The 25,662-nt window shown below is 42.8% G+C and overlaps 1 protein-coding gene across 6 annotated transcripts in view; it reads right to left on the bottom strand.

Moving 5' to 3' along the window:
* Positions 1–25,662, bottom strand: part of arnt2 (aryl-hydrocarbon receptor nuclear translocator 2) — a 71,375-nt gene that overhangs the window by 36,232 nt on the left and 9,481 nt on the right. The window contains exons 3-7 of one of the 6 annotated variants that reach the window (XM_065012226.1): positions 20,704–20,751; positions 18,843–18,893; positions 13,368–13,569; positions 13,049–13,081; positions 12,265–12,478 (exon numbers count right to left, since the gene is read on the bottom strand). In XM_065012226.1, coding sequence (XP_064868298.1) covers positions 12,265–12,478; positions 13,049–13,081; positions 13,368–13,569; positions 18,843–18,893; positions 20,704–20,751 — 548 coding nt within the window. Of the gene's footprint in view, positions 1–12,264; positions 12,479–13,048; positions 13,082–13,367; positions 13,582–18,842; positions 18,894–20,703; positions 20,752–25,662 lie in introns of all 6 variants that reach the window. The other 5 variants (XM_065012225.1, XM_065012229.1, XM_065012228.1 and 2 more) reach the window with 5 other exon arrangements.

Below are 25,662 nucleotides of genomic sequence, written 5' to 3' on the forward strand. Positions count from 1 at the left end.
ACCGTATACAACGGGTATGATAAAACATGTATATTTACTGCTCGATTTATGTTGGTAACTAGTTTATATGTGACCAATATACCAAGGCTAAGGGCTGTGTCCAGGCACTCTGCACTGCATTGTGCATAAAAACAGCCATTAGCAGTGGTATTTCAGCCATATGCCACACCTCAGACCTTATTGCTTAATTATTACCATGGTTTACCATGAAGAGGATGGAGACAGGATATGAGGTTATTTACCACTATTATTACCATGAAGAGGATGGAGACAGGAGATGAGGTTATTTACCAGTATTATTACCATGAAGAGGATGGAGACAGGAGATGAGGTTATTTACCACTATTATTACCATGAAGAGGATGGAGACAGGAGATGAGGTTATTTACCAGTATTATTACCATGAAGAGGATGGAGACAGGAGATGAGGTTATTTACCAGTATTATTACCATGAAGAGGATGGAGACAGGAGATGAGGTTATTTACCAGTATTATTACCATGAAGAGGATGGTATTATTACCATGAAGAGGATGGAGACAGGAGATGACAGGAGTTATTTACCAGTATTATTACCATGAAGAGGATGGAGACAGGAGATGAGGTTATTTACCAGTATTATTACCATGAAGAGGATGGAGACAGGAGATGAGGTTATTTACCAGTATTATTACCATGAAGAGGATGGAGACAGGAGATGAGGTTATTTACCAGTATTATTACCATGAAGAGGATGGAGACAGGAGATGAGGTTATTTACCAGTATTATTACCATGAAGAGGATGGAGACAGGAGATGAGGTTATTTACCACTATTATTACCATGAAGAGGATGGAGACAGGAGATGAGGTTATTTACCAGTATTATTACCATGAAGAGGATGGAGACAGGAGATGAGGTTATTTACCAGTATTATTACCATGAAGAGGATGGAGACAGGAGATGAGGTTATTTACCAGTATTATTACCATGAAGAGGATGGAGACAGGAGATGAGGTTATTTACCAGTATTATTACCATGGTTTACAATGTAGAGGATAGAGACAGGAGAGTAGAGGTATGTTTCCCAAACAAAACACCAGACCAGGAACACATTGGATACATCATATGTTATTTGCCCTGAGAGATCAACACACCCCCACACACTAAGACACTAACAAGTGCAAACAAGTTTGTTTGTGTGAGAGTGAGTTTCCTCTGCTGTGTTTGTGTGACCTCATGTTCTAACTGACGGAGGTTAGGCTTGGCTGGGCTTCCAGGACAGCAGAGAACAGGCGACAGGAGAGAAGTCATCACACACACAGGGCTTGGGTTTCGGTAAATGACTTAACAAGGTGATAGTTTAATCAGTTTAATCAGTGAATTCCAGGGCTGTGTCTGGAGGAGATGACTAAGATGTTCTCTTGTTAGCAGGAAAGCTGGCAGGCTAGCTGTGTGTGTGTGTGTGTGTGTGTGTGTGTGTGTGTGTGAAGCTATCCTCTGCTTCTCTCCATCTGTCAGTTGAGCGCCACAGGTAAAGTTTATCCTGGAACTAATTCCATGTGAAACACTGCAGGGTAGAGGGAGAAGAAAAACACTGCTGCACATGTCTGGACACCATCAGCTGTGTTAGTGTGTTGATTTGTGTTGAGCTCCCGTTTATAGTGTGTGTGTGTGTGTGTGTGTGTGTGTGTTATCCCCATTGGTCAAGGATGGTCTCCACTTAGTGATGATTTCAGGGAAAGCGGGAGGAAATGAAGGGATCAATACACTCCACACAGGAAGGGCGATCAGCTGGAATGACGGCATCCCAGGGAGATCCAAGGAAAGTGGAGCAGCAAAGACATGCAGACAGTTGTAGACTGTGTGTGTGTGTGTGGTGATATGTGTGTGTGTGTGTGTGTGTGGTGATATGTGTGTGCGCCAACTACCGTCCAGTCCAAAAACCACGTGTTTCTATGTGTAGTGGCTAGGGGTTGTTTAAGATCTAGGTGCGCCACACACAAACACCTATGTGCTGTCAAACCATGTGTGTCTATGGAGTGTGACACTCAGAGGAGATAAGATAAAGCAGTGACAGGCCACTGAAGTCCTCAACAGCTGCCATGTCACTGCTGCTTCTACTGGTCGACTTTCACCAGTGAAAGAGTCAGACTTTAAAAACCAGGGTCAGTCGAGAGAAAATGACAAACAAAATTAAAAATACCCAAAAATGTAATAAAATGGGGAAGGTAAAACATTTTCAGTGTAAACTTAAAACAACTATTACCAGATATAAAGGAAGTGGGAAAGATAATGGACCTATATACAGTATATTTAAATCATATTATCTTCGAGAACTAACAATCATCAAAATAAAAACTCGACAGTCAGAGAGAATCTAAAATTCTCCATGTCATGGCACGGTGCCTCTACTGATTTTATTATAATGTTTGAGTCACTCAGGTAGCATAAGAACAAGGCATAAGCCATGGCAAAACGTGTGGAATTGCACGAAATTTGCTTTAAAACAGCAAAAACACCCACACTTTGCCACTGCTGTTGAAACAAATCCTAGGGGAAACACTGAATACAGATTTGTTTTTCCTTTGCAAACCATTTTACTACGGTTTGCGATTCAACACAACCCAGGTGTGAAAACGGTGTTATTGTTCCATCTCTGAATTGCCAGGGGATACACAACGGTGATGGAATGATAACCGGGCACAGATGAATGTGCCTGGCTGGAACCAAGCCTCCTCTCTCCTTTAACAACCACAGCTACCCGTACTCAAATGACCAAAATAACAACATAGTTCATAGTTCCAGGGACCATAGTTACGACATCGATTAGCCCTAAGGCTTAGACCTTTTGGAACATATTTAGCAGCTGATAGGATTTATGCAGTAAAGGTACACTATGCAGAAATCGCTCCTCGTTCCTGGTTGCTAAAATTCAAATAGTTTGCCTAATTTCAGTTTGTCACAAAACAATCAAGTATAGTGTAGAGAATCATTGTACAATCTAAACCTCTGAAATATATTTTCTATAACAAAAAATATTGTATTTTCAGCTGTTTAAAGCTGGTGTACAACACCAAAAGCTAAAGATGCAAAAACAAAACTTTAGAAAAGCAAGCATAGAAATAGCAGACATAGAACAGGTCTACTGCTTCTTAGACTTTAAATGAGATCTATAACTCAGATTTCTATGTGAATTTGGTCAGGTCGCCCAAAAAGTTACATATTGCAGCTTTAATGTCAAGGAATGACGAGCAGACAATTGTTGAAGATATACCTGATCACGTCCTAATATGGAGAACAACTACTGTTACGGGAAATCAAACTGCATGCCTAGGTTGTGTTACCACTGGTTTATATCAAGAGACATACAATATCGTAAGTATGGACCCTGGTAGTTTAGACCAAGACCCACCAACTACATAGAGTTTAGTTGCTGCCAACTGCTAAACAGTAGCTTCCCATGCAAAGTGGAAGTACAATCCTCATTTACAGAGAAGGGGTGTTTAGAAGTTTGTTATACACATAATATTTAATCATGGTTCTGGAATAGTAGAGCCAGCTGTCTTGACTTGGTTGGTTTCACACACAAACATGCATGTATTTGACATAGATTCACAAAATATGCACACACCTACACACCCAGGGTTTCCATTAGTTGGTAATATGAAAAGCAGATAAATAAAACTGGCGCAGGCCAATTATCAGGAATAAAAAAAATACATAGCAAAATAATGGTTCTTAGCCTATTCGTTGATGGACATACCAGTCGACGGAAATACATTTGACCTATAAGTGTTTATTATTGGGGGGGGGGGTAGATCAGCTTCCATACATGTAATTGTCTGCATTGTTTCCAATTCCCCATATATATTTTTACATATATTTTTTGTTATTATAAGACACACACACAGTACCAGTCAAAAGTTTGGACACACCTATTCATTCAAGGGGTTTTCTTTACTTTTTTCTACATTGTAGAATAATAGCGAGGACATTAAAACTATGAAATAACACAAAGAATCATACAGTAACCAAAAATATATTTTATATTTGAGATTCTTCAAAGTAGCCACCCTTTGCCTTGATGACAGCTTTGCACACTCTTGGTATTCTCTCAACCAGCTTCACCTGGAATGCTTTTCAAACAGTCTTGAAGGAGTTCCCACGTGCTGAGCACTTCTTAGCTGCTTTTCCTTCACTCCGCGGTCCAACTCATCCCAAACCATCTCAATTGGGTTGAGGTCAGGTGATTGTGGAAGCCAGGTCATCTGATGGAGCACTCCATCACTCTCCTTTGTGATAAATAGCCCTTACAGGTGTGTTTTGGGTCATTGTCCTGTTCAAAAACAAAATGATAGTCCCACTACGCGCAAACCAGATGGGATGGCGTATCGCTGCGGAATGCGGTGGTAGCCATGCAGGTTAAGTGTGCCTTGAATTCTAAATAAATCACTGACAGTGTCACCAGCAAAGCAACCCCACACCTCCTCCTCCATGCTTCACGGTGGGAACCACACATAAGGCGATCATCCATTTACCTACTCTGCGCTCCACAAAGACACAGCGGTTGGAACCGATTTCCAGCGGTCTAATGTCCATTGCTCGTGTTTCTTGGACCAAGCAAGTCTCTTCTTATTATTGGTGTCCTTTAGTAGTGGTTTCTTTGCAGCAATTCGACCATGAAGGCCTGATTCACGCAGTCTCCTCTGAACAGTTGAGGTTGAGATGTTTCTGTTACTTGAACTCTGTGAAGCATTTATTTGAGCTGCAATCTAAGATGCAGTTAACTCTAATGAACTTATCCTCTGCAGCAGAGGTAACTTTCCTTTGGCGGTCCTCATGTGAACCAGTTTCATCATAGTGCTTGATGGTTTTTGCGACTGCACTTGAAGAAACTTTGAAAGTTCTTGGGATTTTACAGATTGCCTGACCTTCATGTCTTCAAGTAATGATGGACTCTTTCTCTTTGCTTATTTGAGTTGTTCTTGCCATAATATGGACTTGGTCTTTTGCCAAATAGGGCTCTCTTCTGTATACCACCCCCAACTTGTCACAACACAACTGATTGGCTCGAAAGCATTGAGGAAAGAAATTCCACAAATTAACTTTTAACAAGGCACACCTGTTAATTGAAATGCATTCCAGGTCACTACCTCGTGAAGCTGGTTGAGAGAATGCCAAGAGTGTGCAAAGCTGTCAATAAGGCAAAGGGTGGCAACTTTGAAGAATCTCAAATATAATATAATTTAATAATATATATAACCGTTCAAAAGTTTCGGGTCACTTAGAAATGTTCTTGTTTTTGAAAGAAAAGCACGTTTTTGTCCTTTAAAATAACATCAAATTGATCAGAAATACAGTGTAGACATTGTTAATGTTGTAAATGACTATTGTAGCTGGAAACGGCTGATTTTTTATGGAATATCTACATCGGCGTACAGAGGCCCATTATTAGCAACCATCACTCCTGTGTTCCAAAGGCACGTTGTGAGCGTCAGCATCTGGAGCATCAGCATTTGTGGGTTCGATTACAGGCTCAAAATGGCCAGAAACAAAGAACTTTCTTCTTAAACTCGTCAGTCTATTCTTGTTCTGAGAAATGAAGGCTATTCCATGTGAGAAATTGCCAAGAAACTGAAGATCTTGTACAACGCTCTGTACTACTCCCTTCACAGAAGAGCGCAAACTGACTCTAACCAGAATAGAAAGAGGAGTGGGAATCTCCGGTGCACAACTGAGCAAGAGGAAAACTACATTAGTGTCTAGCTGAGAAACAGACGCCTCACAAGTTCTCAACTGGCAGCTTCATTAAATAGTACCCACAAAACACCAGTCTCAACGTCAACAGTGAAGAGGCGACTCCGGGATGCTGGCTTTCTAGGCAGAGTTGCAAAGAAAAAGCCAATAAAACAAACAAAAAGATTAAGATGGCCAAAAGAACACAGACACTGGACAAAGGAACTTTGCCTATGTCCCGTGTCACATTTTTCCAACAGAAACCCTGACACACACACACACACACACACACACACACACACACACACACACACACACACACGAAAGTAGAGTGAAAACAAATACTTCAGAGTCAGTGTGCATTATCCTGAAAGGACCCAGAGAATGAGGCTACATGTAGTTTCATTATCCAGACAGGACCCAGAGAATGAGGCTACATGTAGTTTCATTATCCAGACAGGACCCAGAGACTACACATAGACAACTATCCCTCCTCTATCCCTCCCTTCATCCACTATCCCTTCATCCATCTCTATCCCTCCCTTCATCCACTATCCCTTCATCCATCTCTATCCCTCCCTTCATCCACTATCCCTTCATCCATCTCTATCCCTCCCTTCATCCATCTCTATCCATCCCTTCATCCGCTATCCATCCCTTCATCCGCTATCCTCCCTCTATCCATCCCTTCATCCGCTATCCATCCCTTCATCCCTCTCTATCCATCCCTTCCTATCCATCCCTTCATCCATCCAGTCATCCGCTATCCATCCCTTCATCCATCTCTATCCATCCCTTCATCCGCTATCCATCCCTTCATCCATTATCCATCCCTTCATCCCTCTCTATCCATCCCTTCATCCGCTATCCATCCCTTCATCCTCTATCCATCCCTCTACATCTATCCATCCCTTCATCCGCTATCCATCCCTTCATCCTCTATCCATCCCTCTACATCTATCCATCCCTTCATCCGCTATCCATCCCTTCATCCACTATCCATCCCTTCATCCCTCTCTATCCATCCCTTCATCCTCTATCCATCCCTTCATCCGCTATCCATCCCTCTACATCTATCCATCCCTTCATCCGCTATTCATCCCTTCATCCTCTATCCATCCCTTCATCCTCTATCCATCCCTTCATCCTCTATCCATCCCTTCATCCTCTATCCATCCCTTCATCCTCTATCCATCCCTTCATCCTCTATCCATCCCTTCATCCTCTATCCATCCCTTCATCCTCTATCCATCCCCTTCATCCTCTATCCATCCCTTCATCCTCTATCCATCCCTTCATCCTCTATCCTCCCCTTCATCCTCTATCCTCCCCTTCATCCTCTATCCTCCCTTCATCCTCTATCCTCCCCTTCATCCTCTATCCTCCCCTTCATCCTCTATCCTCCCCTTCATCCTCTATCCATCCCTTCATCCTCTATCCATCCCTTCATCCTCTATCCATCCCTCTACATCTATCCATCCCTTCATCCTCTATCCATCCCTTCATCCTCTATCCATCCCTTCATCCTCTATCCATCCCTTCATCCTCTATCCATCCCTCTACATCTGTCCATCCTTTCATCTTTATATGATGGATGAGAATCCATCTCTCCCCATCTCTTTCTGACAGACTAAACTCAGAGTGAAGCCATGTGAAGTGAATCCAACTGTATACCTACCACTCCACCCCCCTTTCCATCCCACCCTCACACCGACAGACGGAATGGAGGTTGAAGCATTTCATCTCTCACTTTGCCAGCGGGTCCTCATTCACTTTCGGCCTGGTCCAATCCCTATTCATATAATATGCATGCTCATCCAATCAGTAACCTCGGCATGCAAACAGCTCATTAGTCATGCGAGGGCGTGGGAGGAGTAACCGGGCTCACTCAATCACAGTGAAACATGAGGCTAATCAGGGGCTGATGCAGGCAAAATATTTTATCTGGAGCTGTTTTCCACTCCAGGACAAATGATCAGGCTACACTGAGAAGACACCAGCTAGGAGATGAAATCAGTTAAACGTTCCAATTTCAGGGGAGTATATTCTACCCCTGTGCAGCGATCAGTGTTAATCTGAGACGTGTGGTTTGGGAGGCGACGGGAACATCCGTGTGTGTCAGAGCGGAGGAGAAATGTCAGCAGAGTTTTACATGGGGCGGCTCAGAACAGATGAGGGGGAACTCGGAGAGGATGCATCCCAAATGACATCCTATTCCCTATATAGTGCACTACCTTTGACCAGGGCCCATAGGACTTGTGTCAAAAGTAGTGCACTTCATAGGGAAAAGAGTACCATTTGGGAAATCATGTTCAATTGAATTTCACACCGGGAGCATGTTGTTGGCACTCTGTAGGATTACTGTCTCACTCCCACTCCAAAACCAAAGTTTACCGAACATTATTAGAGATGAGTACATGTCCCACGCCTTCTGTTGCAAACATGACTACTTGAGGTCTGAAAACCCTGGATAACCCCTAACACTCCTATCAACGACCATAACCATGTACTGACATGTATTACATATGCTAACACATCACATTGTACACAATGATAGATACATTTGATTTTTTTTTTAAACATTTTTTTGAGTGGCCAAAATGTATCATTGGTCCTTATGGGAGAAATAATGAGTTATTGACCTGAATTGACCTCCTCAACAACCTTCTCTTCCCATCACTATGACTCCCATCACTAAGCTGCCGACAGCAACAACTGCTCCATCACTAAGCTGCCGACAGCAACAACTGCTCCATCACTAAGCTGCAGACAGCAACAACTGCTCCATCACTAAGCTGCAGACAGCAACAACTGCTCCATCACTAAGCTGCCGACAGCAACAACTGCTCCATCACTAAGCTGCCGACAGCAACAACTGCTCCATCACTAAGCTGCAGACAGCAACAACTGCTCCATCACTAAGCTGCAGACAGCAACAACTGCTCCATCACTAAGCTGCCGACAGCAACAACTGCTCCATCACTAAGCTGCCGACAGCAACAACTGCTCCATCACTAAGCTGCAGACAGCAACAACTGCTCCAAACAAAACAACAGTAGACTGAACTGATCTGTCTGGTCTCTCTCTGTCAGAGAGCTGGCAAACACACTTGATTCTAATCATGCACATACAGGCAGGCAGGCAGGCTAATGCTAACACACACACACACACACACACACACTACAAAACAGGGGGAGAAAGAAGGCCAGACAGAAGAAAACATAGTTAGTTTAGTTACACTAGGTTTCACAATGGGCCAAGGCTCTAATGCTCTGACTGACTTCAAAGGGCACGTGTGTGTAAGTGTGTGTATCAAAGTGTGAGTCTCTAAGCGTGTGCGTCCTCGATGTTCTCCAGAGGGAGAGAAGAGTGTGTGATGGTTGTGTGTTGTGGACCGTTAGATTCAGAAGAGGGGCTGTAGAGTCTATGTGAGGACAGATTGATGGTGGTATTCACATGGCTACATTGCCCTCTAGCGGACAGTATATCCCTCCTAGTCAGATACAATACAGTGTCCTATGGACGCACACCTTTCTTCCAGGCAGGGAAACAGTCATTCTTGTTAGTCATCCTAACCAGAGAGGTCTTAACTATCTTAACTATTGATGAAACAGTTTGGAGTAGAATTCCATAGCTAAAGTACGGCTTACTGAGCTATATTCAGAGGGGTTGGGTTTAATGCGGAATAAATATTTCAGTTGAATGCATTCAGTTGTGGAACTGACTAGGTATCCCCCTTTCCCTTTATAGGATGCAAAATAATCTGTCACGGACTTCTGGGAATGAGAATAAGAGTGAGGACCATGGGAGCCGTCAAGAGAGTTGGGAATAGAGCAGGATGGGACTGTCACTATCTGTCAGAGAGTTGGGTACAGAACAGGATGGGACTGTCACTATCTGTCAGAGAGTTGGGTATAGAACAAGATGGGACCATCACTATCTCAATGTTTTTCTCTCCAGTTATGTCTGTTTTGCGCGGTTTCCTCCCAGTTGTGTCGGTTTAGCTCGGTTTCCTCCCAGTTGTGTCTGTTTAGCGCAGTTTCCCCCCAGTTGTGTCTGTTTAGCACGGTTTCCTCCCAGTTGTTTCCTCCCAATTTATTTAACCAGGCACGTCAGTTAAGAACAAATTCTTATTTACCATGACGGCCTACCCCGGCAAAACCCAGACGACGCTGGGCCAATTGTGCACCGCCCTATAGGACTCCCAATCACGGCATGTGATGCAGCATGAAAACACGTGAGAAATCTCTTGCTGCATTTTGTAAACGCAGATCTAAAACAATATTTTCTGCTCGGCATCGGACTATTTTTGTGCGTCAGTTGCACTTCTCCACTCAGATGATGCATTCTATCAGCAGACAGCGCTCTTTACTGATGTGTAGCTTTTTTCACAGGCCTTGTCCCTGCCATTTCTCTTGTAGCTGGCATGCTTTGAAGATCATATCTGCAGTACCTCTGGACGGGCGGACGCCACACTGCGATTCTGGGAGTACTTCCTCAGACAAGGGTAGCAATTGGTTGGCAAGGACACGTGCAAAAAATTCTAGCTATGTGAACAGTGGTATTCCAGAACGGTATAACGGACCAATATTCCTACTAGAGGTCGACTGATTAATCGTAATGGCCGATTAATTAGGGCCGATTTCAAGTTTTCAAAACAATCAGTAATCTGCATTTTTGGACACCGATTATGGCCCATTACATTGCACTCCACGAGGAGACTGCGTGGCAGGCTGACTACCTGAGAGTGCAGCAAGGAGCCACGGTAAGGTGCCAGCTAGTAGTAAACTTATGTTGTAAAAAACAGTCAATCTTAACATAATCACTAGTTAACTACACATGGTTGATGATATTACTAGTATATCTAGCTTGTCCTGCGTTGCATATAATCGATGCAGTGCCTGTTAATTTATCATTGAATCATAGCCTACTTCACCAAACAGGTGATTTAACAAGCGCATTCGTGAAAAAAGCACTGTCGTTGCACCAATGTGTACCTAACCATAAACATCAATGCCTTTCTTAAAATCAATACACAAGTATATATTTTTAAACCTGCATATTTAGTTAATATTGCCTGCTAAAATGAATTTATTTTAACTAGGGAAATTGTGTCACTTCTCTTGCGTTCTGGGAATATGCAGCAGTTTGGGCCTCCTGGCTCGTTGCGAACTGTGTGAAGATCATTTCTTCCGAACAAAGACCGTAATTAATTTGCCAGAATTGTACATAATTATGACATAACATTGAAGGTTATGCAATGTAACAGCAATATTTAGACTTAGGGATGCCACCCGTTAGATAAAATACGTAACGGTTCCGTATTTCACTGAAATAATAAACATTTTGTTTTCAAAATGATAGTTTCCGGATTTTACCATATTAATGACCTAAGGCTCGTTTTTCTGTGTGTTTTTATATTATAATTAAGTCTGATTTGATAGAGCAGTCTGAGCGGTGGTAGGCAGCAGCAGGCTCATAAGCATTCATGAAAACAGCACTTTCCTGCATTTGCCAGCAGCTCTTCGCTGTGCTTCAAGCATTGCGCTGTTTATGACTTCAAGCCTATCAACTCCCGAGATTAGGCTGGCAATACTAAAGTACCTATTAGAAGATCCAATAGTCAAAGGTATATGAAATACAAATGACATAGAGAAAAATAGTCCTATAATAACTACAACCTAAAACTTATTACCTGGGAATATTGAAGACTCATGTTAAAAGGAACCACCAGCTTTCATATGTTCTGAGCAAGGAACTTAAACGTTAGCTTTTTTACATGGCACATATAGCACTTTTACTTTCATCTCCAACACTTTGTTTTTGCATTTTTAAACCAAATTGAACATGTTTCATTATTTGTTTGAGACTAAATTGATTTTGATGTATTATATTAAGTTAAAATAAGTGTTCATTCATTATTGTTGTAATTGTCATTATTACAAATATATATGTATAAAAAAATATATATATTTTTTGGAGGACCAAAAAATCGGTATCAGCTTTTTTTGGTCCCCCAATAATCTGTATTGGCGTTGAAAAATCATAAATCGGTCGACCTCTAATTCCTACCTATCGTGGAGTTCTAGCTTGGGAAACTGCAGCATTCCCAGCCAACATTCCTACCTCTGACATGGAGTTGTAGTTAACAGAATAGCAGGATTCCTGAACAGTATTGCGAACCAACATAGCTTTCACTAGGGAATATCAATGTGTATAGCAGTATTCCTGAACAGTACTGCGAACCAACATAGCTTTCACTAGGGAATATCAATGTGTATAGCAGTATTCCTGAACAGTACTGCGAACCAACATAGCTTTCACTAGGGGATATCAATGTGTATAGCAGTATTCCTGAACAGTACTGCGAACCAACATAGCTTTCACTAGGGAATATTAATGTATATAGCAGTATTCCTGAACAGTACTGCGAACCAACATAGCTTTCACTAGGGAATATCAATGTGTATAGCAGTATTCCTGAACAGTACTGCGAACCAACATAGCTTTCACTAGGGAAAATCAATGTATATAGCAGTATTCCTACCTGTCATGGAATTCTCTGAGGTGCTGAGCTGTTCCCGCAGCTTGTCCACATCATCAGGATGCACCTGTTCATACAGCGTGCTGCCAAACCACTCCGACTGCGGGTGGTTGAGCACCGGTGTCACCGAGTCAGACACGTAGATCACGCGGCCCGTCTCTGCAGCGACCACAAACAGGAAGCCGTCGGCCGCCTCCAGGATGAGGTGCTTCAACTCCTATTAGACGAGAGGAGAAAAGAGAAACAGAACACACACACGTGTGTGACGGCAGAGCAGAAACACACGTCACAGTAAAGATGAGGGATATGCAGTATTGATTGACATACCATTGGTGAAAATCCGGGACAAACAGACACACACGCCAAGGGCAGAGGCAGGGGACATGACAGACAGCCTGCAAAAGCTTTATTTATTTCAAATTGATAAGATCAATATGCTGACAGGAAATTGTGTCAGCGGATATCATTTGTAGAGCTGCACAGATGTGCAGACCCAACGTACAGAACCCAAATGCAGAGTCAAAGAGAATAGAACAAAACCAGTTCATAGACTCACCTTTTCAGTTTGGCTTTGTACTAGTTTATTTATGTACTTTTTTCATCTCTAATTCCTATGTGTTTGTATTCATTTTGATCATATTATGCTGCTTTTATTGCCTTTTATGTTACTTTGTCTTTTTATTGTTTACTTTTTAATGACTATTATTACTATTTTATTATGTACAGCACCTTGAGTTGCGGTCTCTGTATGAAATGTGCTATACAAATAAAGTTGTTTTATTATTACCTGTTTGCTGAGGAGGAGGGTTTGTAGACCCTGCTAAATTACTCACACAGACACACACACACACGCAAAACGCACACACACACAGATACGCGCACATCAGCCCCCATGACCAACCCACCCACAAAACACACACACATTGGTCGTGTTCCAGGCCGACTACATTGCAGTCATTGCATGGCATCAACCAATGGTCGTGTGCCATTTCATCGACAGCGCAGTTGGGTTATCAGACTGCGATATCATACGATGCAGTTAGCTGGTAGTTGTCTGCCATGTAGTCAGCCTGGAACGCGGCCATCGTCACCCCCACCTATAATACCTGTTCGGTCAGGAAGGAGGGCTTGTACGCCCCGTCAGTGGACGTGTTCCCGGTCCCTCTCATGGACTTCATGTGGGACACGGCCATGCGGAGGATAGTCAGTTTGTCTGGCTTGCGGGCCAGAGCGCTGCAGGTGGGCACCATGTCCGACAGCTCCGTGATGTACTGGGTCATCTTGTTACGGCGACGCCGCTCTATCTCGCTGTGGTTCTCTCTGGAACAGAGAGGAGGATTTAGACACATAGGGGGAGGCGTCGCTGGTGGTCAGGGGGGGGGTTGTCACTGGTTGGCCACGGTAGACAGGATATAATTGTAAACATCATTTCTTATCTTAAAATTCACACATCAGTGAAAAGTATGGAACAGACAGAAGGGGTCTTTGAGGCTGTACTGTGGGCTGATTTGGTGTGTGTTTGTGCATTTGTTTTAGCATTGATGTGTATGCACCATAACCCTAAACACAATTCTGATTTCATGATAATGCAGTTTTGTTTCTAACATGAGCATCCAGTGACAACCATCTGCATATACCAGTGTTTCCCCTAGCGGTGCTTAGGCAGGACGGGCTGCCTACAAAATAATTTGCCTCTATTGGTTTGAATTGGGACTTTCAGTGTTAAAAGCTTAGTATGTTAGTTTTGATACAGTAAGGTAAACTCTAGTGAACCGACTTCAAACTTTGTTGTTCAACACCTACCTATGGCTGGATACACACTTTTACTTAAACTGAATTCATTGCCAGCCATTCTTGGAGATAGGAGTATGTGCACGTACTCTAAGAACCATAATACTATGTACTAGAGAAGACTAAAGGGAAGTTAGGAGAAGAGAAGTTATTCAGTTGCTTTTCAGCATTTGAGTTTGTCTTCTGAGGACATAAAGAACATACAGGGATTAAAGAACACAGCAGACCAGAACACAATCTCTGAGCTACGGATAGACAGGTCCTACATTTCTATGTTCATTTATTTGATCATGAACGTCATGTGTGAATAACAAACAATGCCTTCAGAAAGTATTCACACCCCTTGACTTTTACAACATTTTGTTGTTACAAAGTGGGATTAAAATGAATTTAATTGTAATGTTTTTCAAAGATCTAGACAAAATACTTGGTAAGGTCAAAAATGTGTAAAATAAAACACTAATATATCTTACTTAGATAAGTGTTCAACCCAAATGAGTCAATACATGTTACGATCACCTTTGGCAGCGATTACAGCTGTGAGTCTTTCTGGGTAAACCTCGCAGAGCTTTCTACACCTGGATTGTTAAACATTTGCCCAAGTTCTTCAAGCTCTGTCAAATTGGTTGTTGATCATTGCTAGACAACCATTTTGAGGTCTTGCCATAGATTTTCAAGCAGATTTAAGTGAAAACTAACTCAGCCACTCAGGAACATTCACTGTCTTCTTGGTAAGCAACCCCATTGTAAATGTGGCCTTGTGTTTTAGGTTATTGTCCTTCTGAAAGTTGAATTCCTCTCCCAGTGTCTGTTGGAAAGGAGACTTAACTAGGTTTTCCTCTAGGATTTTGGCTGTGCTTAGCTCCATTCAATTAAATTTTTTAGCCTGAAAAATTCCATAGTCCTTAACAATTACAAGCATACCCATAACATGATGCAGCCACCACTATGCTTGAAAATATGGAGTGGTACTCAGTAATGTGTTGTATTGGATTTGCCCCAAACGTGACACTTTGTATGCAGGACACAAAGTGAATTGCTTTGCTGAAAACAGGATGCATGTTTTTGAATATTTGCATTCTGTACAGGCTTCCTTCTTTTCACTCTGTCAATTAGGTTAGTATTGTGGAGTAACTGCAATGTTGTTGATCCATCCTCAGTTTTAAACTAACTGTTTTAAAAAGTCACCATTGGCCTAATGGTGAAATCCCTGAGCGGTTTCCTTCCTCTCTGGCAACTGAGTTAGGAAGGACGCCTGTGTCTTTGTAGTGACTGGGTGTATTGATATACCATCTAAAGTGTAATGAATAACTCCACCACGCCCAAAGGAATTTTCAATATCTACTTTTTTTTTTACCCATATACCAATAGATGCCCTTCTTTGCTAGGCATTGGAAAACCTGTGGTCTTGTGGTTGAATCTGTGTTTGAAATTCATGTCTCGACTGAGGGACCTTACAGAAAATTGTATATGTGGGGTACAGAGGTAGTTATTCCAAAATCATGTTAACCTCACTAGGGTAGGGGGCACTATTTTCACCTCCGGATGAAAAGTGTGCCCAAAGTAAACTGCCTGCTACTCAGGCCCAGAAGCGAGGGCATGCATATAATTAGTAGATTTGGATAGGAAACACTCCAAAGTTTCTAGAACTGTTAAAATAAGGTATGTGAGTATAACAGAACTGAAATGGCAGGCGAAAACCTGAGGAAAATCTACCCAGGAAGTGCCATTATTTTGAAATGGCTGTTTTTCCAATGAAAGCCTATCCACCTTTTAAAGGGATAGGACCCAGATTCCGTTCCCTATGGCTTCCACTTGTTGTGAATAGTCTTTAGACATTGTTTCAGGCTTTTATTCTGAAAAATGAGAGAGAATGACAACTTTGAGTCCGTGGATAGTGGGATGTCCCCAGAGCTGTTTCCTGCGCACGACCGAGAGCGCACCTTTCTTGTTCTTCTTTTATATTGACGACGCTATTGTCCGGTTGAAATATTATCAATTATTTAGGCTAAAAACAACCTGAGGATTGATTATAAACATCGTTTGACATATTTCTACGAACTTTACAGATACTATTTGGAATTTTCGTCTGCCTCTTGTGACCGCATTTGAGCCATTGGATTACTGAACAAAACGCGCCAACAAAATTGAGGTTTTTGGATATAAAGAGGGACATTTATCGAACAAAACAAACATTTATTGTGTAACTGGACGTCTTGTGAGTGCAACCATACAAAGATCATCAAAGGTAAGTGATTCATTTTATTTTTATTTCTGACTTTTGTGACTAATCTACTTGGCTGGTTACTGTATGTAATGTTTTGTGTGCTGAGTGCTGTCCTCAGTTAATCGCATGGTTTGCTTTCGCCGTAAAGCCTTTTTGAAATATGACACGGCGGCTGGATTAACAACAACTTAAGCTTTATTTTGATGTATTACAATTGTGATTTCATGAAAGTTAAATATATAGTAAAAATTATAGTAATTTAAATTTGGCACTCTGCAATTTCACTGAATGTTGGCCGGGTGGGACGCTACTGTCCCACACCCCCTAGAGAAGTTAAACACTATTATTGCAGACAGAGTGAGTCCATACAACTTGTGAAAAATGTTTCTTCCTGAACTTATTGAGGCTTGCATAACAAAGGGCTTGAATACTTATTGACTCAAGATATTTCAGATTTTCATTTGTAATTCATTTGTAAACACTTCGACATTATGAGGTATTGTGTGTAGGACAGTGACAAAAACATCTAAATTGAATCCATTTAAATTCAGGCTGTAACACAACAAAATATGGAAAAGGTCCAGGGGTGTGAATACTTTCTGAAGGCACTGTATTTCTAATGTCCCAAATAGGGTGAGGTTTCCATACAAGCCCTTTTTGAGTCAGCACTAACTGAATAGGGTGAGGTTTCCATACAAGCCCTTTTGAGTCAGCACTAACTGAATAGGGTGAGGTTTCCATACAAGCCCTTTTTGAGTCAGCACTAACTGAATAGGGTGAGGTTTCCATACAAGCCCTTTTTGAGTCAGCACTAACTGAATAGGGTGAGGTTTCCATACAAGCCCTTTTTGAGTCAGCACTAACTAAATAGGGTGAGGTTTCCATACAAGCCCTTTTTGAGTCAGCACTACCTGAATAGGGTGAGGTTTCCATACAAGCCCTTTTTGAGTCAGCACTAACTGAATAGGGTGAGGTTTCCATACAAGCCCTTTTGAGTCAGCACTAACTGAATAGGGTGAGGTTTCCATACAAGCCCTTTTTGAGTCAGCACTAACTGAATAGGGTGAGGTTTCCATACAAGCCCTTTTTGAGTCAGCACTAACTAAATAGGGTGAGGTTTCCATACAAGCCCTTTTTGAGTCAGCACTACCTGAATAGGGTGAGGTTTCCATACAAGCCCTTTTTGAGTCAGCACTAACTGAATAGGGTGAGGTTTCTATACAAGCCCTTTTTGAGTCAGCACTAACTGAATAGGGTGAGGTTTCCATACAAGCCCTTTTTGAGTCAGCACTAACTGAATAGGGTGAGGTTTCCATACAAGCCCTTTTTGAGTCAGTACTACCTGAATAGGGAGCCATTTGGGACACAACCTTCATTTCCATAGCAGGTCTGGTGGCATAAATACATTATGAAGATGAATGATGAATACAACATCAGATTAATAAATTGACAATTTTGAAAAGTAGGTTTGTATTCAGAGTTACTAATATAAACTAGGGGAGCTTTGATTGATTTTTGAATTGGTATGATTTACTTGAAGTCCCTGGGCATTTAGGCTTTCCATCTGAAATTCCTGGGCATTTAGGCTTTCCATCTGAAATCCCTGAGAATTTAGGCTTTCCATCTGAAATCCCTGGGAATGTAGGCTTTCCATCTGAAATCCCTGGGAATTTAGGCTTTCCATCTGAAATCCCTGGGAATTTAGGCTTTCCATCTGAAATCCCTGAGAATTTAGGCTTTCCATCTGAAATCCCTGAGAATTTAGGCTTTCCATCTGAAATCCCTGGGCATTTAGGCTTTCCATCTGAAATCCCTGGGCATTTAGGCTTTCCATCTGAAATCCCTGGGCATTTAGGCGTTCCATCTGAAATCCCTGGGAATTTAGGCTTTCCATCTGAAATCCCTGGGAATTTAGGCTTTCCATCTGAAATCCCTAGGAATTTAGGCTTTCCATCTGAAATCCCTGGGAATTTAGGCTTTCCATCTGAAATCCCTGAGAATTTAGGCTTTCCATCTGAAATCCCTGGGAATTTAGGCTTTCCATCTGAAATCCCTGGGAATTTAGGCTTTCCATCTGAAATCCCTGGGAATTTTGGCTTTCCATCTGAAATCCCTGGGCATTTAGGCTTTCCATCTGAAATCCCTGGGCATTTAGGCTTTCCCTCTGAAATCCCTGGGCATTTAGGCTTTCCATCTGAAATCCCTGGGCATTTAGGCTTTCCATTTAAAGTCCCTGGACATTCAGGCTTTCCTTTTGACTGTATTCTATCCAAGTCTCCACATCTCTGTGGGTCAAATTCACTCAGCACTTGGCTGCACTGTTTGAAATTAAGTTTACACCTGATATTTCCATTAAGGAATGAAAGACAACTGTAAAAACATCCCTTTTATCCATGCTTAACAGTTAGTGTTTAAAAACAAATGCATGTAGTGTTCTATTCACTGGTGAAAAGAGCAGGTGTAACCTGACACCGCTGTAAACGTTAGGTAAGTGTTTTAGTCAAGCCCTGGGAGGTGGGGTGAGTCAGTGAAATCCTATGGAGCTCTAGCAGGCCAGGCCTACCTGGCATATCTCTCCTTATCATCACCAGGTATCTGATCATCATCATCATACCTAGAGAGAGGAGCAGAGAAGAAACACAGCATGTAACACCTGGGACACCACTCGCTGAGATGCAAACACCTGAACACAGTAGCATGACCACGGTAGCCTGAGAACAGTAGTCTAAACACGGTAGCCTGAACACAGTAGCCTGAGAACAGTAGCCTGAACACAGTAGCCTGAGAACAGTAGCCTGAGAACAGTAGACTGAGAACAGTAGCCTGACACAGTAAACTGATAACCATTGTCTAAACACGGTAGCCTGACCACACTAACACAGTATCCTGAGAACAGTAGCCTGACACAGTAAACTGATAACCATTGTCTAAACACGGTAGCCTGACCACACTAACACAGTATCCTGAGAACAGTAGCCTGACACAGTAAACTGATAACCATTGTCTAAACACGGTAGCCTGACCACACTAACACAGTAGACTGAGAATAGTAGCCTAACACAGTAGACTGATAACCATAGTCTAAACACGGTAGCCTGACCACACTAACACAGTAGCCTGAGAACAGTAGCCTGACACAGTAGACTGATAACCGTAGCCTGACCACACCCTAACACAGTACCCTGATCACAGTACCCTGAGCACAGTAGCCTTAGCACAGTAGCCTTAGCACAGCAGCCTTAGCACAGCAGCCTTAGCACAGCAGCCTTAGCACAGTAGCCTTAGCACAGTAGCCTGATAACCGTAGTCTAAACACGGTAGCCTGACCACACTAACATGGAAGCCTGAACACGGTAGCCTGACACACCATAACAGAGTAGTAGCCTGATAACCATAGCCTGAACACGGTAGCCTGAACACACCCTGAACATGGTAGCCTGAACACACCCTAACACAGTAACCTGAACACGGTAGCCTGAATATGGGATAACACATGTACAATTAGAATGATACACATGCTATTTATGGGCTTTAAAAAGTGTTATATATTTTGATGAGAGCAACATGCACAGGCCAGGTAATGGGTGTAACAGCAGAAAATGGACATGCGTTGTATTAAGTGGCTGTAAAAGTGCTAACTATTCCCTATGTAGTGCAAAACTTTTGACCAGAGCCCTATGGGATCGGTACTCTGGCCTCTAAGAAGGCCTCACTAGAGTGGACAGGGGAGAGAACATGAAAAATAGGATTTCCCGTGGCCTGGTGAGGTATGGAGTAACAAGAGACTTTCAGAAGGTGTGTGAGAACACTTTGTATAATAAACTGTGGCATGCTGGATGTCTGCAACAGAGCCCACTATTTATCAATGTGGTATTTTTGGTCAAAGGGCTCTGGTTGTTTGGTAGGCTCTTCTCATCAATTTTAAAATGAGAGAGTTAGTAATGTGGTAGAGGTAGTAGTGTGTTTCTCATTATATACAACATGCTGTTGTAGTTTATCTTCTCCCCAGCAGAGGGCATTGTCTCCACTCCACTAACAGAGACCACTGCTGCCAGAGAACTCTGGATAAATCTGAGAGAACACAGAATAGAGAGGAAAAGCACACGTTGGAGAAGAGAATGCCTGTGGGTGGAACGACAGCTGAAGATGCTTTTGAGGAACAAAAAAACGTTTAACAGATCAAAAATGTTAAAACGCTTGAAAATATGAAACAATGGGTTTGGTAAATGTGATTGAATGTCCATAGCAATAAGATGACAACAAGGAATGATTGTACAAAATATGGAATTCTGTATAATAAACACTCAAAGCAACAACTTCAAGTCTAGAACTTGACTGCTTCTCATAGAAAGAGTAATTTGTTATAACAATGAGTGATACTTATTACATGGAAATATCAGTGGGCCATCGTTCACTGTTCTCACCTTGAAAATTTACTTGGTCCTTCCCCATCCTCGTCATCAAAGTCCATCCTGCAATCAAAGACCAAAACAGTTACTCATCTAGTCTAGTGTGTGTGTGTGTGTGTGCAAACTGTCCATATGTGTGTGCAAACTGTCCATATGTGTGTGTGTGTGTGTGTGTTGCCGTTGTTTTATGGTTGTATGCTTATATCTGGTCAGACTCCGGAGACGGGCACACCGTGCACCACTCCCTAGCATTCTTCTTGCCAATGTTCAGTCTCTTGACAACAAGGTTGATGAAATCCGAGCACGGGTAGCATTCCAGAGGGACATCAGAGACTGTAACGTTCTTTGCTTCACGGAAACATGGCTCACTGGAGAGACGCTATCCGAGGCGGTGCAGCCAACAGGTTTCTCCACACATCGCGCCGACAGAAACAAACATCTTTCTGGTAAGAAGAGGGGCGGGGGCGTATGCCTTATGACTAACGAGACATGGTGTGATGAAAGAAACATACAGGAACTCAAATCCTTCTGTTCACCTGATTTAGAATTCCTCACAATCAAATGTAGACCGCATTATCTACCAAGAGAATTCTCTTCGATTATAATCACAGCCGTATATATCCCCCCCCAAGCAGACACATCGATGGCTCTGAACAAACTTTATTTAACTCTTTGCAAACTGGAAACCATTTATCCGGAGGCTGCATTCATTGTAGCTGGGGATTTTAACAAGGCTAATCTGAAAACAAGACTCCCTAAATTTTATCAGCATATCGATTGCGCAACCAGGGGTGGTAAAACCTTGGATCATTGTTACTCTAACTTCCGCGACGCATATAAGGCCCTGCCCCGCTCCCCTTTCGGAAAAGCTGACCACGACTCCATTTTGTTGATCCCTGCCTACAGACAGAAACTAAAACAAGAGGCTCCCACGCTGAGGTCTGTCCAACGCTGGTCCGACCAAGCTGACTCCACACTCCAAGACTGCTTCCATCACGTGGACTGGGATATGGTTCGTATTGCGTCAGATAACAATATTGACGAATACGCTGATTCGGTGTGCGAGTTCATTAGAACGTGCGTTGAAGATATCGCTCCCATAGCAACGATTAAAACATTCCCTAACCAGAAACTGTGGATTGATGGCAGCATTTGCGTGAAACTGAAAGCGCGAACCACTGCTTTTAATCAGGGCAAGGTGTCTGGTAACATGACCGAATACAAACAGTGCAGCTATTCCCTCCGCAAGGCTATCAAACAAGCTAAGCGTCAGTACAGAGACAAAGTAGAATCTCAATTCAACGGCTCAGACACAAGAGGCATGTGGCAGGGTCTACAGTCAATCACGGACTACAGGAAGAAATCCAGCCCAGTCACGGACCAGGATGTCTTGCTCCCAGGCAGACTAAATAACTTTTTTGCCCACTTTGAGGACAATACAGTGCCACTGACACGGCCTGCAATGAAAACATGCGGTCTCTCCTTCACTGCAGCCGAGGTGAGTCGAAGACATTTAAACGTGTTAACCCTCGCAAGGCTGCAGGCCCAGACGGCATCCCCAGCCGCGCCCTCAGAGCATGCGCAGACCAGCTGGCCGGTGTGTTTACGGACATATTCAATCAATCCCTATACCAGTCTGCTGTTCCCACATGCTTCAAGAGGGCCACCATTGTTCCTGTTCCCAAGAAAGCTAAGGTAACTGAGCTAAACGACTACTGCCCCGTAGCACTCACTTCCGTCATCATGAAGTGCTTTGAGAGACTAGTCAAGGACCATATCACCTCCACCCTACCTGACACCCTAGACCCACTCCAATTTGCTTACCGCCCAAATAGGTCCACAGACGATGCAATCTCAACCACACTGCACACTGCCCTAACCCATCTGGACAAGAGGAATACCTATGTGAGAATGCTGTTCATCGACTACAGCTCGGCATTCAACACCATAGTACCCTCCAAGCTCGTCATCAAGCTCGAGACCCTGGGTCTCGACCCCGCCCTGTGCAACTGGGTACTGGACTTCCTGACGGGCCGCCCCCAGGTGGTGAGGGTAGGCAACAACATCTCCTCCCCGCTGATCCTCAACACTGGGGCCCCACAAGGGTGCGTTCTGAGCCCTCTCCTGTACTCCCTGTTCACCCACGACTGCGTGGCCACGCACACCTCCAACTCAATCATCAAGTTTGCGGACGACACAACAGTGGTAGGCTTGATTACCAACAACGACGAGACGGCCTACAGGGAGGAGGTGAGGACCCTCGGAGTGTGGTGTCAGGAAAATAACCTCACACTCAACGTCAACAAAACTAAGGAGATGATTGTGGACTTCAGGAAACAGCAGAGGGAACACCCTCCTATCCACATCGATGGAACAGTAGTGGAGAGGGTAGCAAGTTTTAAGTTCCTCGGCATACACATCACAGACAAACTGAATTGGTCCACTCACACAGACAGCATCATGAAGAAGGCGCAGCAGCGCCTCTTCAACCTCAGGAGGCTGAAGAAATTCGGCTTGTCACCAAAAGCACTCACAAACTTCTACAGATGCACAATCGAGAGCATCCTGGCGGGCTGTATCACCGCCTGGTACGGCAACTGCTCCGCCCTCAACCGTAAGGCTCTCCAGAGGGTAGTGAGGTCTGCACAACGCATCACCGGGGGCAAACTACCTGCCCTCCAGGACACCTACACCACCCGATGTTACAGGAAGGCCATAAAGATCATCAAGGACATCAACCACCCGAGCCACTGCCTGTTCACCCAGCTATCATCCAGAAGGCGAGGTCAGTACAGGTGCATCAAGGCCATCAGACTGTTAAACAGCCACCACTAACATTGAGTGGCTGCTGCCAACACACTGACACTGACTCAACTCCAGCCACTTTAATAATGGGAATTGATGGGAAATTATGTAAATATATCACTAGCCACTTTAAACAATGCTACCTTATATAATGTTACTTACCCTACATTATTCATCTCATATGCATACGTATATACTGTACTCTATATCATCGACTGCATCCTTATGTAATACATGTATCACTAGCCACTTTAACTATGCCACTTTGTTTACATACTCATCTCATATGTATATACTGTACTCGATACCATCTACTGTATCTTGCCTATGCTGCTCTGTACCATCACTCATTCATATATCCTTATGTACATATTCTTTATCTCCTTACACTGTGTATAAGACAGTAGTTTTGGAATTGTTATTTAGATTACTTGTTGGTTATTACTGCATTGTCGGAACTAGAAGCACAAGCATTTTGATTATATTTTCCTGCAGAGGGAAATTAGCTTGACAGCCAAATCTTTCTAGCTTTCTAATCCAGTAGACACAAAATTTAAAAAAATATCAAACAGAGGAGCTACCACAATTAGAATGCTCATTTCCTCCTCTGTTCCTCCTGAACAATGAGAATGCTCATTTCCTCCTCAGTTCCTCCTGAACAATGAAAATGCTCATTTCCTCCCCTGTTCCCCCTGAACAATGAGAATGCTAATTTCCTCCCCTGTTTCTCCTGAACAATGAGAATGCTTATTTCCTCCTCAGTTCCTCTTGAACAATGAGAATGCTAATTTCCTCCTCATTTCCTCCTGAACAATGAGAATGCTTATTTCCTCCTCAGTTCCTCTTGAACAATGAGAATGCTTATTTCCTCCCCTGTTCCTCCTGAACAATGAGAATGCTCATTTCCTCCTCAGTTCCTCCTGAACAATGAGAATGCTTATTTCCTCCCCTGTTCCTCCTGAACAATGAGAAAGCTTATTTCCTCCCCTGTTCCTCCTGAACAATGAGAATGCTTATTTCCTCCCTGTTCCTCCTGAACAATGAGAATGCTTATTTCCTCCTCAGTTCCTCCTGAACAATGAGAATGCTTATTTCCTCCTCAGTTCCTCCTGAACAATGAGAATGCTTAGTTCCTCCCCTGTTCCTCCTGAACAATGAGAATGCTTATTTCCTCCATGTTCCTCCTGAACAATGAGAATGCTTATTTCCTCCCTGTTCCTCCTGAACAATGAGAATGCTCATTTCCTCCTCAGTTCCTCCTGAACAATGAGAATGCTTATTTCCTCCCCTGTTCCTACTGAACAATGATAATGCTTATTTCCTCCCTGTCCTCCTGAACAATGAGAATGCTTATTTCCTCCATGTTCCTCCTGAACAATGAGAATGCTTATTTCCTCCATGTTCCTCCTGAACAATGATAATGCTTATTTCCTCCCTGTTCCTCCTGAACAATTAGAATGCTTATTTCCTCCCTGTTCCTCCTGAACAATGAGAATGCTTATTTCCTCCATGTTCCTCCTGAACAATGAGAATGCTTATTTCCTCCCTGTTCCTCCTGAACAATTAGAATGCTTATTTCCTCCCTGTTCCTCCTGAACAATGAGAATGCTTATTTCCTCACCTGTTCAAGGACCTGGTGCAACAACAACAGAAATTGTGAACTGCATAGTCACTGCCAAACAGATAAATTAATCAATTTCCTCTGCGTCCCTCGACACTAAGACCGAGTCTCAAATTGCACACTCTGCCCCTATAGTGCACCACTTTTGGACTAGGGCCCATGGGCCCTGCAGTCGACATGTTATGATGAAAACACTGCAACTCAACTTCACTGAGACATTTGATTAAAGAGTATCAGAAAGAGCATTAAAAACCTTAAGTTACGGCCACATTTCTGAGGAGTCTTTTCTTATGCAGCATTTGAGTACATTTCAAGGTTGCTTTTCACACAACATGTAATAATAGCAAGTGTGTCAAGAAACAATGGATCATGAGAAGAAATCATACCTTTAAAGCCTTACTGTTTTAGTCAAGTGAATCAACACACTGAACGGACAAACACGTCAGAATGACAAACTGTTCCAGAGGTGTTACGTCTATTTTTGCACGTTGCCTTTGTAATGTAAAGCAATTTGCGTTTGCCTTTTTTTGTTTGCCTTTCACATGACC

This window comes from Oncorhynchus nerka, linkage group LG27 (assembly GCF_034236695.1).
Source record: "Oncorhynchus nerka isolate Pitt River linkage group LG27, Oner_Uvic_2.0, whole genome shotgun sequence".
Taxonomy (NCBI): domain Eukaryota; kingdom Metazoa; phylum Chordata; class Actinopteri; order Salmoniformes; family Salmonidae; genus Oncorhynchus; species Oncorhynchus nerka.